At 44.6% G+C, this 17029-nt stretch overlaps 1 protein-coding gene across 5 annotated transcripts in view; it reads right to left on the reverse strand.

Moving 5' to 3' along the window:
- stx16 (syntaxin 16) overlaps window positions 1-12893 on the reverse strand; it is a 55236-nt gene extending 42343 nt beyond the window's left edge. For 2 of the 5 annotated variants that reach the window (XM_063041576.1, XM_063041575.1), the window contains exon 1: window positions 12649-12891. In XM_063041576.1, coding sequence (XP_062897646.1) covers window positions 12649-12771 — 123 coding nt within the window. In that variant the 5' untranslated portion in view covers window positions 12772-12891. Of the gene's footprint in view, window positions 1-12648 lie in introns of all 5 variants that reach the window. The other 3 variants (XM_063041571.1, XM_063041572.1, XM_063041573.1) reach the window with 3 other exon arrangements.
- Window positions 12894-17029: the final 4136 nt, after the last annotated feature.

A 17029-nucleotide genomic window follows, 5' to 3' on the forward strand; every position in this document is an offset into this window, starting at 1 on the left:
CAGCTGTCTTGCCACTGGATACAGATGGTCTCAGAGGAGTGAATGAGGTCGATGCTGTGCAACTCTTCCTCACTTTCAACTAAGTCTTTGTGCAAATCACTCATCATCCACCCTTCCCATCCCAAACTAACCCAAGTCCAGTGGCGGCAGGCTAGCCATGAAGCAGCAGGTGCAGGCACTCCAGCAGTCACGGCTGCAAACCTGCACACTGGTGGTTCAGGCCATAGGGACGATTCCACCCACATGGAGCTGCAGTGGTTTTCAGCAGCCACCTGAGCAAATGAGCAGCCCTTTTCAGGACTGCACAGCTCACTTCCATGGGAGGAGGAAGGGGCTAGAAAAAGTCCCCCAAACATTATCTACTCCATTCTTTCCATAGCCAGTTTACCATGGCTGGCGGAGACCCTATCACAGTGGTCGAAATACAAGGAGAAAATTATGGACTATTCCTTTCACCCTTGGTGTGTGGAATGTACACACATAGTTGGACAGTCGATGGTGACAGATCTCAGAGAACTACTCTAATAGGGAGCGAGTGAGCTCGCTATAACATTAATATCACAGCCCGGACTGAAACTCAGTTTGCAGGAGGGCAAACTTTGTGAAAGGGATATTGTATGCATATTTTTTTTTGGAGTGGAAGAGGAAATCAAGACCAACATGAGGCTGGGTTGGATTTGCAATGAAGGCTGAGATCGATGGCAAGCTTGCTAGACCTCCAAAGGGCATGAATGACCAGCTTATGACCATGCAATTCTCCCTGTCACATGGCAGGAAGCATCTCACCATTTTTCAGCATATATGCCCCAGCCATGGACAACCCAGATGGTGTCAAGGACAAGTTCTGTGAAGAACTGTACTCAGTTAATGCCCCCGTTCCCAAAGTGAACAAGCTTATCATTCTTGGTCACATCAACACAAGAGTAGGCTCTATCAACACCTCCTGGGATGGAGTCATTGGGAAAATACAGTGTTGGTTGCTGCAACAGCAATCGTCTTCTACTACTCTGTACATGTGCCAAACATTAGAATTGTTGATCACCAATACCGTGTTCTGCCTTGCCACCCGCAACAGAACTTTGTGGATGCATCCCCACTCTGAGCATTGGCATCTAATTGGCGTCATTAGCAGGAAGAGAGATAAACAGGCTGTAAGGGTGACAAAACCTATATGTGGTGCTGAATGCTGAACAGACCATAATCTCATTGTTTTTAAACTGGAACATATCTAGCCCAAGAGATACATACAAGGAAAGAAAGCCCCAAGATCGCTGAACGTCTCCAAGCTGTAAAGCAGCAACATAAAGCAGTCTTTTGTTAACACTCTGGAAGAAAGCTTATACTCCACCCCTCTGGCCAATCAGAATGTGGAAACTACTTGGTTAACCCTTTGAGAGCTGATCTATAACACTGCTACAGAGATTCTGCAGCTTGCTACCAGAAAGCACAAGGACTGGTTTGATGAAAACTGTGTTGACATCAAACAACTGCTGGATAAGAAAGATTATCTCCACAAAACTTTCCTCGGTGACCCCAAGTCCATCTCAAAGAAGGATGCCTTCGACAACATCCAATTAAAATGTCAAACAAGATTGAAATCAATGAGGATGAGAATGGAAGATGAGCGATGGTGTTCAGCGCTGTCTGCCCACATTTGATTGTCTCCCTCTCCCTAGCTGCTGCCGGAAGAAGGTGCCTGCGTTTGACCGGTCTCCTTCTCTGCTGCCAGAGGAAGGCGCAGGTGTTTTTGGTCTTGGGCAAGGTTTGATCAGCACGGTTTGTGGATTGGTGTCATTTTTAGGCGGACTCTACAGTTCATGTTTTGTTTTTTTTCTGGTTACTCTTTTTTTTAAATTGCTATTTTGTGAGATTTTGTGGCTCTGTAGTTAACGAACAACACCACTAAATTAAACTGAACATTCCTAGACTGTTTCAAGGACTCTACGGTTTGATGTTTAATATTCTGTGTGATATTCGTTCGTTTATTTGCAGTTTGCACAATTTGTTCTTTTTTTTGCACATAGGGTGTTGATGTTTTCTTTGAATTGGTTCCGTGATGTTTCTTTGTTTCATGGCTGTCTGCGGGAAGACGAATCTTTTACAACATACAGTTGCAAGAAAGAGTTTGTGAAACCTTTTCAATGACTTGGCTTTCTACATTAATTATTCTTAAAGTATGGCCTGATCTTCATCTTAGTCACAATAACAAACACAATCTGCCTAATAACACACACACAATTGTAATTTTCATGTCTTATTGAACACATGGTTTAATCATTCACAAAAAGTATGTGAATCCTTGTATTTAATAACTGGTACATCCTCCCTTAGCAACAATAATCTTCACTAAACATTTCTGATAGCTGCTGATCAGATCTGCACAACGGTGAGGAGGAACTTTAGACCATCTTAGGTCATGCCACAGCACCTCAATTGGGTTAAGGTAGGTCTGGACTCTGACTTGGCCATTCCAAAACACAAATTTTCTTCTTTTTAAATCATTCTGTTGTCGATTTACTCTGTGTTTCGGATTATTGTCGAGTTGCATCAGCCAACTTTTATTAAGCTTCAGGTGACGTACCACTACCCTGATATTCTCATGTAAGATGTCTTGATACAATTTTGAATTCATTGTTCAACAATTGCAAGCTGATCAGGCCCTGAGGAGCAAATCAGCCCCAAACCATAAAGCTCCTTCCACCATGTTTCACAGCTGGGATAAAGTTTTGGTGCTGGTGTGCAGTGCTCTTTTCCTCTAAATATATCATGCATTTCTACTAAAAAGTTCAACTTTTGACTCATCTGTCAGACACTAGAATACTACAGCACAGTACAGGCCCTTTGGCCCTTGATGTTGTGCCGACCCATATATTCCTAAAAAAAAGTACTAAACCCACACTAACCCGTAACCCTCTGCTTTTTCCATGTGCCTGTCCAAGAGGCTCTTAAATACTCCTAATGTTTTAGCCTCCACCACTATCCCTGGCAAGTCATTCCAGGCACCCACAGCCCTCTGTGTAAAAAAAACTTACTCCTGATGTCTCCCCCAAACTTCCCTCCCTTAACTTTGTATATATGCCCTCTGGTGTTTGCTGTTCGTGCCCTGGGAAACAGGTACTGGCTATCCACCCTATCTATGCCTCTCATAATCTTGTAGACCTGTATCAAGTCCCCTCTCATCCTTCTACACTCCAAAGAGAAAAATCCCAGCTCTGCTAACCTTGCCTCATAAGCCTTGTTTTCCAATCCAGGCAACATCCTGGTAAATCTCCTCTGCACCCTCTCCATAGCTTCCACATCCTTCCTATAATGAGGTGACCAGAACGGAACACAATACTCTAAGTGTGGTCTCACCAGAGATTTGTAGAGTTGCAACATGACCTCTCTACTCTTGAACTCAATCCCCCTATTAAAGAAGCCTAGCATCCCATAGGCCTTCTTAACTATCCTATCAACCTGTGCAGCGACCTTGAGGGATGTATGGATTTGAACCCCAAGGTCCCTCTGTTCATCCACACTCTTAAGTAACCGACCATTAACCCTGTACTCAGCCTTCTGGTTTGTCCTTCCAAAATGCACCAACTCACACTTATCCGGATTGAACTCCATCTGCCACTTTTCTGCCCAACTCTGCATCCTATAATCCTCTTGTAACCTTTGACAACCTACAGCTCCATCCACAACTCCTCCAATCTTCGTGTCATCCGCAAACTTACTCACCCATCCTACTGCCTCTTCATCCAGGTCATTTATAAAAATCACAAAGAGCAGGGGTCCCAGGACAGATCTTTACAGCACTCCACTAGTCACTGACCTCCACCCTTCTGCTTTCTTCTTGTAAGCCAATTTTTTTATCCAAACAGCCAAGGTTCCACTGATCCCATGCCTCATGACTTTCTGGATGAGTCCCTCATGGGGGACCTTGTCAAATGCCTTGCTAAAATCCATGTAGACCACATCTACTTCCCTAGCCTCATCAATTTCTCTTGTTACTTCTTCAAAAAACTCAATTAGGCTCGTGAGGCATGACCTTCCCTTCACAAAGCCATGTTGACTATCCTTGAGTAGACTGCATTTCTCCAAATGCTCGTAGATTCTATCCTTAAGAATCCTTTCCAATAGTTTGCAGACCATCGACATAAGACTCACTGGTCTATAGTTCCCAGGATTCTCCCTATTACCTTTTTTAAACAAGGGAACTACATTTGCCATTCTCCAATCCTCCGGCACCTCCCCTGTAGCTAAAGAGGATTCAAAGATCATAGCTAGTGTTCCAGCGATCCCTTCTCTCACTTCGCACAGCAACATGGGGTATATCCTGTCCGGCCCTGGGAACTTACCAATCTTGATGTTTTTAAGAAGATCTAACTCTACTTTTTCCTTAATCTCCACATTGTCCAGCACACAGGTCTGTTCTATTTTGACCTCACCCTGATCAAGGTCCTTTTCACTTGCGAATACTGAAGCAAAGTATTCATTTAGGGCCTCCCCAACCTCCTCGCCTCCGGGCACATGTTGCCTTCTTTATCCTTTAGCGGCCCCACCTTCAGTCTTGTCATCCTCCTGTTCTTCACATACACATTGAACACCTTGGGGTTCTTCTTAATCCTACATGCCAAGGCCTTCTCATGCCCCCTTTGAGCTCTCCTAAGTCCTTTCTTAAGCTCCTTCCTGGCTACCCTATATTTCTCATGAGCCCCTCCTGCTTCCTGCTTCTTATATCTAACATGTCTCCTTTTTCCTCTTGACGAGTTGCCTCACATGTTTCGTCAGCCCTTTTCCTACCATTTTTATCCTCGTCTCAGTGGGACAAACCTATCCTGAACCCAGCACAACTGATCCCTAAACTTCCTCCACATTACTTCTGTGCTTTCACCCTCGAACATCTGTTTCCAATTTACTCTCGCTAGTTCCTGCCTCATCCCTTCATAGTTAGCCCTTCCCCAGTTAAGCACGTTCCTATTTTGTCTGTTTTTATCCTTTTCCATAGCTATGCTGATGCTAAGGAAGTCGTGTTCACTCTCACCAAAATGCTCCCCCACCAAGAGGTCTGTCACCTGACCAGGTTCATTACCCAGAACTAGATCCAGTATGGCCTCTCCTCTCGTCGGCTGGTCCACATACTGTCAGGAATCCTTCTTGAACACACCTGGCAAATTCAGCCCCATCTATCCCCCTTGCAGTCAGGAGGTGCCAGTCAATATGAGGGAAGTTGAAATCACCCATAACTACAATGCTGTATTTCCTGCACCATTCTAAAATCTGCCTGCTTATCTGCTCCTCCGTGTCCTGAGGGCTATTTGGGGGCCCATGGACTACTCCCAGCACAGTGATTGATCCCTTCCTATTTCCGACTTCCACCCACACGACTCAGTGGACACTCCCTCTGCAGCGTCCTCCCTTTCTATAGCCGTGATACTATCCCTCACCAGTAATGCTACTCCCACCCCGTTTTCTACCTCCCATCTTATTCCTCTTAAAACACCTAAACCCCGGTACCTGCATCAGCCAATCCTGCCCTTCTTCCAGCCAAGTTTCAGTAACGGCCACAACATCGTAGTTCCATGTACTGATCCATGCTCCAAGTTCATTCCCTTTATTCCCAATAACCCTATCATTGAAATAGACACACTTCAACCCCTCTAACTGGCTACATTTATGTTTTGCCCCTGCCTGTCCTTCCTCACCAACTCAGAACACATAGCATCATGCCCTTGTCCTTCTACCTTAATCTTTGCACTCACATTCTGATTCCCAACCCCCTGCCAAACTAGTTTAAACCCTCCCCAACAGTTCTAGCAAACCTGCCCGCCAGGATATTGGTCCCTTTCCAGTTCAGGTGCAGCCTGTCCTTTTTGTACAGGTCAGACCTTCCCCAGAAGAGATCCCAATGATCCAGAAATCTGAACCCCTGCACCAACTCTTCAGCCATGCATTCATCTGCCATAACTTCCTGTTCCTACCCTCTCTGTCGCGTGGCAAAGGCAGCAATCCCGAGATTACCACTTCTGAGGTCCTGCTTTTTAACTTCTTTCCTAACTCCCTATATTCCTCCTTCAGGACCTCATCCCTACTCCTATCTATGTCATTGGTCCCCACGTGGACCACGATACCTGGCTGCTCACCCTCTCTCCTGAGAATACCGAGAACTCGATCCGAGATATCGTGGACCCTGGCACCAGGGAGGCAACAGACCATCCGGGATTCTCGATCTCTCCCACAGAACCTCATATCTGTCCCCCTAACTATCGACTCCCCTATCACTACTGCTCTCCTCTTTTCCCTCCTTCCCTTCTGAGCTGAGGATCCAGTCTCGGTGCCAGAGACGTGACCACTACAACTTGTCCCCGGTAGGTCGTCCTCACCAGTAGTATCCAAAACAGAATACTTATTGTTGATGGGATGCTCTGCTCTTCCTGTCTATTCCCCTTCCATCTTTTGACAGTCACCCAGTTACCTGTCTCCTGCCTTTTAGAGGTGACTGTCTCCCTGAAACTCCAACCTATTACTGCCTCTGCCTCCCGAATGATCCGAAGTTCATCCAGCTCCAGCTCCCTAACTCGGTTTAACAGGAGCTGCAGCTGGATGCACCTTTTGCAGGTGTAATCATCAGAGACAACTATGCTGTCCCCGACTTCCCACATCTTACAATCGGAGCACTGGACTGCCCTATCTACCGCCTCCATTACCAACCTCTAAGTTAATTAAATTAATTAAAGAAACTTACGCGGCCTTACCTCACTGGGAGCAAGTTCGTTCTCAGCCTCTGCTCACCGGAGCCTCTCAAGCCAAAGCCTCAAAGCTCCACTCCTTCACTGGCCCACTCACTCACTGGCCGCTCTGTTCACAAAACATTGTCCCAGAAGTGTTATGGGACAGAAGTGTTATGGGTCTTTTGCAAATTTGAGTCATGCTGCAATTTTTTTTTTGGAGAGCACTGCTTTCCTCCATGGTGTCCTTCCATGAATCCCATTCTTGTTTAGTGTTTTTCTTTTAGTGGACACATGAAAGAGACTTTAGCTAGTTCCAGAGATTTCTGAGGTCTTCTGCCGTTACCCTTGGGTTCTTTTCTCACCTCCTTCAGCACTGCATGTTGTGCTCTTGGTGTGATCTTTGCAGGATGCCCACTGCTAGCGAGAGTAGCAACAGTACTGACTTTCCTTCATTTGTAGATAATTGATCGTACTGATGATGACGGATTAAACACTCAGGTCTTTAGAAATGCTTCTGTAGCCTTTTCCAGCTTCATGCATCTCTGCAATTCTTCTTCTAAGGTCCTCTGAAAGTTGTTTTGTTTGAGGCATGGTACACATAAACTGATCTTTCTTGAGAAGGCCAGTGCCTGTCAGTAACCTGGCTTTTGTGCGTCTTTTTTACAGGCCAGGGCACCTCTACAACCCACACCTCCAATCTCATCTCATTGATCGGAACACCTGACTCCAAGTAGCTTTTGTAGAAGGCATTGCCCCAGAGGGTCACATACTTTTTGAACATAGACCATGATTGTTTAAATGGTGTACTCGGTGTTGACAAGAAGACCATGAGGCACAGGAGCAGAATTAGGCCATTCAGACCATTTCATCGTGGCTGATCCCATCCAACCCCATACACCTGCCCTCTCACCATATCCCTTGATGTCCCGACCAATCAAAAATCTATCAACTTCCACTTTGAATATACCCACGGACTTGGCCTCCACCTCAGCCTGTGGCAAAGCATTCACCACTCTTTGACTAAAAAAAAATTCCCCCTTACTTCTGTTCTAAATGGTCACCCCTCAATTTTGAGGCTGTGCCCTCTAATTCTGGATACCCCCACCAGAGGAAACATCCTCTCCACATCCCCTTTATCTTGTCCTTTCAACATTTGGTAGGTTTCAATGAGATCCCCACACATTCTTCTAGATTCCAGTGAGTACAGGCCCAAAGCTACCAAACACTCCTCATATGTTAACCTCTTCATTCCTGGAATCATCCTCATGAACCTCCTCTAGACTCTCTCCAATGACAGTACATCCTTTCTGAGATAAGGGGCCCAAAACTGTTGACAATACTCCAAGTGCAGCCTGGCTAGAGTCTTATAACGCTTCAACCTTATCCTTGTTTTTATATTCTACTCCCCTTGAAATAAATACCAACATTGCATTTGTCTTCTTCACCACACAGCCAACCTGTCAATAAACCTTCTTGGAGTGTTGCACTAGGATTCCCAAGCCCCTTTGCACCTCTGAAGTTTGAATTTTCTTCCCATGTAGATAATAGTCTGCACTATTGTTCCTTTTACCAAAATGCATTATCATAAATTTCCCAAAACTGCGTTCCATTTGCAACATTTTTGCCCATTCTTCCGATTTGTCTAAGTCTCGCTGCAATCGCATTGCTTCCTCAGCACGACCCACCCCTTCGTACCATATTAATTGGCTCCTTACTTTACGCTGGAACAACACATTTGCAAAGTCATCAATTCAAATACAATAGCACCAGCTTAATGGTCAAGTGCATTGCCATCAATTCCACTATCTAAATCATTGACAAACAATGTGAAAAGAAGTGGTCGATACTGACCCCTGAGGAGCACCACTAGTTGTCGGCAGTCAACCAGAAAAGGCCCCTTTTATTCCCATTCACTGCCTCCTGCCTGTCACCCATTCCTCTATCCATGCCAGCATCTTTCCTGTAACACCATAGGATTTTATCTTGTTAAACAGCCTCATGCAAGGCACCTTATCAAATGCCTTCTGAAAATTTAAGTAAATGATATCCACTGCCTCTCCTTTATCCACCCTGCTTGTTACTTCCTCGAAGAATTCTAACAGATCTGTCAGGCAAGGTTTCCCTTGCTGACTTTGACTTAATTTATCATTAGTCTCCAAGTAGCCCAAAATCTCGTTCTTAATAATGGACTACAACAATTTCCCAACCACTGAGGTTAGGCTAACTGGCCTACAATTTCCTCTCTTCTGTCTACCTCCCTTCTTAAAGAGTGGAGCGACATTTGCAATTTTCCAGTCCTCTGGGACCATGCCAGAATCAACTGATTTTTGAGAGATCGTGACCAATGCATGTTTTCTCTTCAGCAACCTCTTTCAGGACTCTGGGATGTAGTCCATCTAGTCCAGGTGACTTATCCACCTTAAGACCCTTCATTTTGCCTAGCACTTTTTCCTTTGTAATAGCAATGGTACTCACTCCTGCTGTCTGAAACTCACGGACCTCTTCCACAGTAAAGACTGAAGCAAAGTACTTACTAACTTCATCTGCCATATCTTTGTCCCCCATTACCACCTCACTAGGATCACTTTCCAGTGGTCCAATATCAACTCTCACCTCCCTTTTATTCTTCATATGACTGAAAAAACTTTCAGTATCCTGCGTTATATTATCGGCTAATTTGCCCTCATATTTCACCTTTTCCCTTCTTACAGCTTTTTCAGTTGCCTTCTGTTCGATTTTAAAAGCTTCCTAATCATCCAACTTCCCACTCACTTTTGCTACCTTATATGCCTTTTCCTTGGCTTTTATGCAGTCCTTAACTTCCCTTGTCAGCTACAGTTGCCTACCCCTGTCGTTTGAGAACTACTTCTTCTGTGGGACATAACTATCCTGTGCCTTGTGAATTATTCCCAGAAACTTCAGCCATCTCTGCTCTGCCATCGACCCTGCCAGCATCCCCCTCCAATCTACCTAGTCAAGCTCCTCTCTCATGTCTCTGTATTGCCCTTTATTCCATTGCGATACTGATACATGTGACTTATGCTTCTCCCTCTCAAACTGCAGTATGAATTCAATCATATTATGATCACTGCCTCCTAAGGGCACCTTCACGTTAAGTTGACTAATAACATCTGGGTTATTGCCTCCTAAGGGCACCTTTATGTTAAGTTGACTAATAAATTCTGGGTTATTGCACAATACCCAATCTAAGATAGTTTAAGAAGTACAACAGTTGCTCGTGTTATTAGTTTAGGTAGATTGTATTTGTCTATTATTGTGATTTAGATGACGATCAGACCACATTTTATGAGTAATTAATGCAGAAAACCAGGTAATTGCAAAGAGTTCACAAATGTTTCTTACCCACAGACCAGTCCAGCCCCTACAAATCATGGATGACTAGAGTAGTTCTCATCATTTATGGACAAGGTAACCATATTAATTGGCTCCTTATCTTTCGCTGGAAACAACACATTTGCAAGGTCATCAATTCAAATACAATAGCACCAGCTTAATGGTCGAGTGCAATATTGCACCTAACACTAGTCATCAACTGAGAGGTGTCTCCTTCATCAGCTATAATTATAGAGCATAAAAGAACATAAAGTGCATTCAGGCACAGAGACAAGTGTAATCAGCAACCAATGTCCCTGCAGACCTAACAGAAGTTTATAAAATTATGAGATGCATATTTGGTGAGACAGTCAGAATCTTTAGCCCAGAGAACATGTCAAATATTTCAGGACATGCATTTAAGGTGAGAGGAGGAGAGTTTAAAAAGAGGGGAAGTTATATTTTACACAGAGAGTCTGAAATGTGCTGCCAGGGGTAGTGGTGGAAGTAGATAAAATAGTGGAATTTAAGAGGCTTTAGGACAGACACAGGTGAGGGCTGAGGATCATGCACATTCAGAAGAGAATTTGCTTAATCTGGCATGTTTGGTGCAGACATGCTGACACATAGCCCAAAATGCCTATTCCTGGGCTATACCCTTCTATGCAGTATTACAACTCAAGGCAAACTTCTCCCCAGAAGGTTTAAATTACAAACTACTCAGATCCACTTCTTGAAATTAATTTTAGCACTGAAATAACTTTAAATATTAAAGAGTTTTGCAATATAGTCATCTGGGAAGATGCAGGAGAAGCCCAATGATATGTTAGGATTTCTGCCTCTCCAAGTCTGCCCCAAACCCAATCCATTTCTCTGAGCCCTGATGTATCCCAACTGCACATCAGATTCCTGGTAGGATTTTCATTGGCAATGAAAACTGTCAAAGACAGAAAGCTACCAGGGTCCCAAAGAAACTGTGTGTGACCAAATGTTAGTCAAGGTTTCATCTGAATATTTGAACAAGGCAGAGACCTTCACTGTGAAAAGGTAGCACCAAATGGAGAGAGGAGACGTCTACAATGCCCTCTTCCCCCATAAGGGGATCTCTGGTTCTCCATTATCACTACACATTGTGAAATGTATTACATCCTCCAAACACCAAGCCATGGATGGGGGAAGGAGTAAGTAATGTCCTGACAGAAACAAGGGAAGTATCTTGGAACAGGTCACTGGATTATTCAACCAGATATCTAGATTACTAGCCTGATCATTCAACCACAAATAAACTGTGCCATTACCAAATCTAGTATAACAATCCCAAAACCCTGGGTCTTAAAATAATAGAATATATAAAAATCCCAGATCCTGTGTATATCCTGATATATAGTAATCCCAGTTCACCAAACTATTGATACATCTACATGTCATCACAGTGTATTGTTTCTGTGCATAGTTATATATATAAAAAAATCACTATGCAGCAACCCACTGATATAGTCACTCCTGAACCCTGACTCTGTGATATCTAGTCCCAACGTATGACAATCCCTCTGACCCTGTGTACCTACAATAGTCCAAGAACCCCAGGAGTAGATATACTAATGTATAATAGTCCAAAAACCCTGTTGCTCAATATACCAAAGTATAAAGAATGAATTGGCACGTAATAATCAAGCCCCAATTCTGTGGATTCAATGGTAAATAAAAACCAATAGCCCTGACTCTATGCAAATATTGCTCTATATAAAAATAAATACCCAGAGCCCTATTCTGCATATCAATTGAGATATAATAATGAGTCTTTTCACTTAGGATAGGTTAATATACACTAACCTCAGAATCCTGTTATATGGGGTTTGCTGCTTTCTTGGAATACCACAGCCCTGACTCTGATAGACTGACAGATACTGACACCAGATCTCCATCCCTGTGGATACCCTGAGTACCTGTCTGCAGATCCCCATCCCTGTGGATACCCTGAGTACCTGTCTGCAGATCTCCATCCCTGTGGATACCCTGAGTACCTGTCTGCAGATCCCCATCCCTGTGGATACCCTGAGTACCTGTCTGCAGATCCCCATCCCTGTGGATACCTTGGGTACCTGTCTGCAGATCTCCATCCCTGTGGATACCCTGAGTACCTGTCTGCAGATCCCCATCCCTGTGGATACCCTGAGTACCTGTCTGCAGATCTCCATCCCTGTGGATACCCTGAGTACCTGTCTGCAGATCCCCATCCCTGTGGATACCCTGAGTACCTGTCTGCAGATCCCCATCCCTGTGGATACCTTGGGTACCTGTCTGCAGATCTCCATCCCTGTGGATACCCTGAGTACCTGTCTGCAGATCCCCATCCCTGTGGATACCCTGAGTACCTGTCTGCAGATCTCCATCCCTGTGGATACCCTGGGTACTAGTGGCCAGAACCCCATCCTTGCGGATACACTGGGTAACAATCACCGGAACTCCATTCCTGCGAATACCCTGGGTTCCAGACCCCGAGTCCTATCCCTGTGAGGGGGGCGGGTTGTGTTCAGACAGCGGTGCCGGCCCGGGTTGCTGCTCCCTCCCGCAGTACACCGGCCATCGGATGGGAACTCACCACAGCGCCGTGGCCCAGGGCCGCTCCCGCCTCGCTACTCACTTGCTCGGCCTGCAGGTGCCGGCTCTGGACCGCGCGGTTTCGCATCAGCACGAAGGGCTCCGTTAGGCTGCGGGTCGCCATGGTGGCCGCCGCTTCGACCTCACTACCCGCCGATTCCCACCCCCTACCTCTCCCAACCGGGTACGATAGAGAAGGGAGCACCCGGAAACCCGACACTAGTGCAACGTCGAAACCAGTCCGGCGGCGGCTGGGTCCGGCCACCGCGGGCGAACACACGCGTGACACTAGAGCCCTCTATCGGCAACGACCCCGCATCACAGCCACGTCTCCCTCCGTTTCAGCTCGGGGTCCCTGGGTCCCTTTTCCACAGATGCTGACTGACTTGCTAAGTTTTTCCAGCATTTTCTGCTGTTTTATTTCGCACTTCCAGTTGCTGCTGTCGCAAAATAAGTGTGTTTTCTAACCAGAATATACTTTTGGGAAGATTGGAAAAAAATATCCCCCCCCCCAACACTCCATGGTAACTTTGAGAATATTTGGTTAATTTAGTCAGGCGGGAGGAGAAGATGGCGACACAAAGCAGCATACGCGTCCGTTCCGAATGATACCGTATGTGTTAACTAGGGGGCCATGCACAATCCTGATTTGATGGAGACAGCCATGATAAGCACAGAGGAACATCTGGAGAAACTTCTGAAATGCCTGCTTCGCTGCCGCTGCTACTGTGTGATCGAGAATCTCCGGAAACGAAGGCCCCAAATCCTCGGCTTTGCCTATTGCCTGTTGCCGGGGCCAGGGTCGAAGCGCTTGGCAGGGATGGTGCTCAGTGTCAGAGAGCTGTTCGGAGGCTCGGAGTTTTCAGACGGACTCGGAGTTGGACTGTGGTCGGGTGCTTCCAGGATACTGCATCGGCAAGTTTGCGGCGCTGGAGATTTACCGTCTGCGTGAGATGATGGGACTTTCGAGAGACTTTGAGACCTTTTACCGTGCCCATGGTCTGTTCTCATCAAATTACGGTATTGCTTTGCTCTGTTGTAACTATATGTTATAATTATGTGGTTTTTGTCAGTTTGTCATGTGTTTCTGTGATATCATTCTGGAAAAACATTGTATCGTTTCTTAATGCATGCATTACTAAATGACAATAAAAGAGGACTGCATGTCCTCATAATCTAATAATCTAATCTAATTGGCAATTGTTAAATTGGTTCACTATTATCAAATCTACTGAAGTATGGTGAATAAAACGTTGGTTTCCATGCCATCCAAAAAGATCACTTTATCACGTGGAGGTAGTACAGGTGGAAAATAATAACGGAATGCAGAATATAGTGTAAAGGTACAGAGAAAGTGTATGCAGGCAGAAAATGAGGTACAATGGTAACACATTTTCCTACCAGTTCTTTTCCTGTGGCTGGTCAGATGGAGGAAGGGCCCCTGACATAGCATTGCATGTCTCAAGTTTGGTGAGAGTGACATCAACTCCCTTAGCATCAGCATAGCTAGGGAAAAGGATAAAAACAGACAAAATAGGAAACTGCTTAACTGGGGAAGGGCTAACTATGAAGGGATGAGGCAGGAACTAGCGAGAGTAAATTGGAAACAAATGTTCGAGGGTGAAAGCACAGAAGTAATGTGGTGGAAGTTTAGGGATCACTTGTGCTGGGTTCAGGATAGATTTGTCCCACTGAGACAAGGAAAACATGGTAGGAAAAGAGAACCATGGCTGATGAAACACATCAGGCAACTCGTCAAGAGGAAGAAGGAAGCATATGTTAGGTATAAGAAGCAGGAAGCAGGAGGGGCTCACGAGAAATATAGAGTAGCCAGGAAGGAGCTTAAGAAAAGACTTAGGAGAGCTTGAAGGGGGCATGAGAAGGCCTTAGTATGTAGGATTAAGGAGAACCCCAAGGCGTTCTATGCGTATGTGAAGAACAGAAAGATGACAAGAATGAAGGTGGGGCCGCTAAAGGATAAAGAAGGCAACATTTGCCTGGAGGCGGAGGAAGTTGGTGAGGTCCTAAGTGAATACTTTGCTTCAGTATTCACAAGTGAAAAGGACCTTGGTCAGGGTGAGGTCGAAATAGAACAGGCCTGTGTGCTGGACAATGTGGAGATTAAGGAAGAAGAAGGGTTAGATCTTCTTAAAAACATCAAGATTGATAAGTCTCCAGGGCTGGATGTGATATACCCCAGTTTGCTGTGGGAAGTGAGAGAAGAGATCGCTGGAGCAGTAGCTATGATGTTTGACTCCTCTTTGGCTGCAGGGGAGGTGCCGGAGGATTGGAGAATGGCAAATGTAATTCCCTTGTTTAAAAAAGGTAATAGGGAGAATCCTGGGAACTATAGACCGGTGAGTTTTACGTCGATGGTCTGCAAACTATTGGAAAGGATTCTTAAGGATAGAATCTACGAGCACTTGTAGAAGTACAGTCTACTCAAGGATAGGCAACATGGCTTTGTGAAGGGAAGGTCGTGCCTCACGAGCCTAATTGACACGAAGATTGGAGGAGTTGTGGATGGAGCTGTAGATTGTCGAAGGTTACAAGAGGATATAGACAGGACACAGATTTGGGCAGAGAAGTGGCAGATGGAATTCAATCCGGATAAGTGTGAGTTGATGCATTTTGGAAGGACAAACCAGAAGGCTGAGTACAGGGTTAATGGTCGGTTACTTAAGAGTGTAGATGAACAGAGGGACCTTGGGGTTCAAATTCATACATCCCTCAAGGTCGCTGCACAAGTTAAGAAGGCCTATGGAATGCTAGGCTTCTTTAATAGGGGGATTGAGTTCAAGAGTAGAGAGTTCATGTTGCAACTCTACAAATCTCTGGTGAGACCACACTTAGAGTATTGTGTTCCGTTCTGGTCACTTCATTATAGGAAGGATGTAGAAGCTATGGAGAGGGTGCAGAGGAGATTTACCAGGATGTTGCCTGGATTGGAAAACAAGGCTTATGAGGCAAGGTTAGCAGAGCTGGGACTTTTCTCTTTGGAGTGTAGAAGGATGAGAGGGGACTTGATACAGGTCTACAAGATTATGAGAGGCACAGGTAGGATGGATAACCAGTAACTGTTTCCCAGGGCACGAATAGCAAACACCAGAGGGCTTATATACAAAGTTAAGGGAGGGAAGTTTAGGGGAGACATCAGCGGTAAGTTTTTTACACAGAGGGTTGAGGGTGCCTGGAATGACTTGCCAGGGATAGTGGTGGAGGCTAAAACATTAGGAGTATTTAAGAGTCTCTTGGACAGGCACATGGAAAAAGAAAAATAGAGGGTTACGGGGTAGTGTGGGTTTAGTACTTTTTCTTAGGAATATATGGGTGGGCACAACATCGAGGGCCGAAGGGCCTGTACTGTGCTGTAGTATTCTAGTGTCTAGTGTCTAGTGTTTCTGCAATGGTAAGATTCAGCTGGAACTCAAAACATACAGCGAAGTGTGTCACTTGTGGCGTTGTTTTTGCAATGTGTTGGAGGCAGCCTGCAAGTCACCACACTTGCAGCACCAACGTTGCATGCCCACAACTCATGAATCATAATTGGAGGTCTTTGTGTTGTGTATTTAATATTTCAGTAATATGGTAAATATATTGTTTGAGTAAGCATTCTTGTTTGTTTAAATAATTCATTACGGTTTCTATATAAAAATATGTAAATTGCAAATGTCAAGCCATGGCCAGGTCATACGTATGCACTTCACTTAGAGCAAAAAGTGAAGTTAAACTCGCATTCCTGGCTCCCTTGTTTTCTTCCGATCAGTTTTATGTTTTGGAGTTACAAAACCTAAGTGTCAATGAGGAAGTTTTATATGAACCTAAGATGACTATCTATCTGTTGAAGCACAATGAGACATTTGAGTTTTTTTAAAAAAGCACAGGGCGACATTCAAATGACAAAAAGTAGTGCAGTGAGAAATGGTTGGAAGAAATAAATAAATAGCACAGCACTTTTCTTTCTTTGGAAGGGGAGAAAGTCGGTCAAATTTAAAAAGGACAGAAAACAGAAATTCACATATTCATAAGCAGCGAGTACTGGGTTATAATAATCATAAATTTAAAAAGGCAGAAATGGCTGGCCACATCAGTAAGATAGATTCATTCAATTGCATAAGAGAAAAATGGATTTTGAATATTTAATAGATTGAGCAGTATGTTGAAGCAAATGAATAGCCAATGAGATGCGAGTACCAGTTTTGCTAGATGCATTGAATTTAAAGGCATGCAGTTTGATTAGAGGTTTAACTGCTACAACCAAACCAGCTGAAATGAGCTTTGCTGAACAATGCAGGAATACTTAGAACCAAACGCATTGCTGATCACAGAATACTGTCAGTTTTATTAGGAAGCAAAAGGAGGGGGAGTCCATTTCAGTGTAT

The sequence above is a fragment of the Mobula hypostoma genome, chromosome 2 (assembly GCF_963921235.1).
Source record: "Mobula hypostoma chromosome 2, sMobHyp1.1, whole genome shotgun sequence".
NCBI classification, from domain to species: Eukaryota; Metazoa; Chordata; class Chondrichthyes; order Myliobatiformes; family Myliobatidae; genus Mobula; species Mobula hypostoma.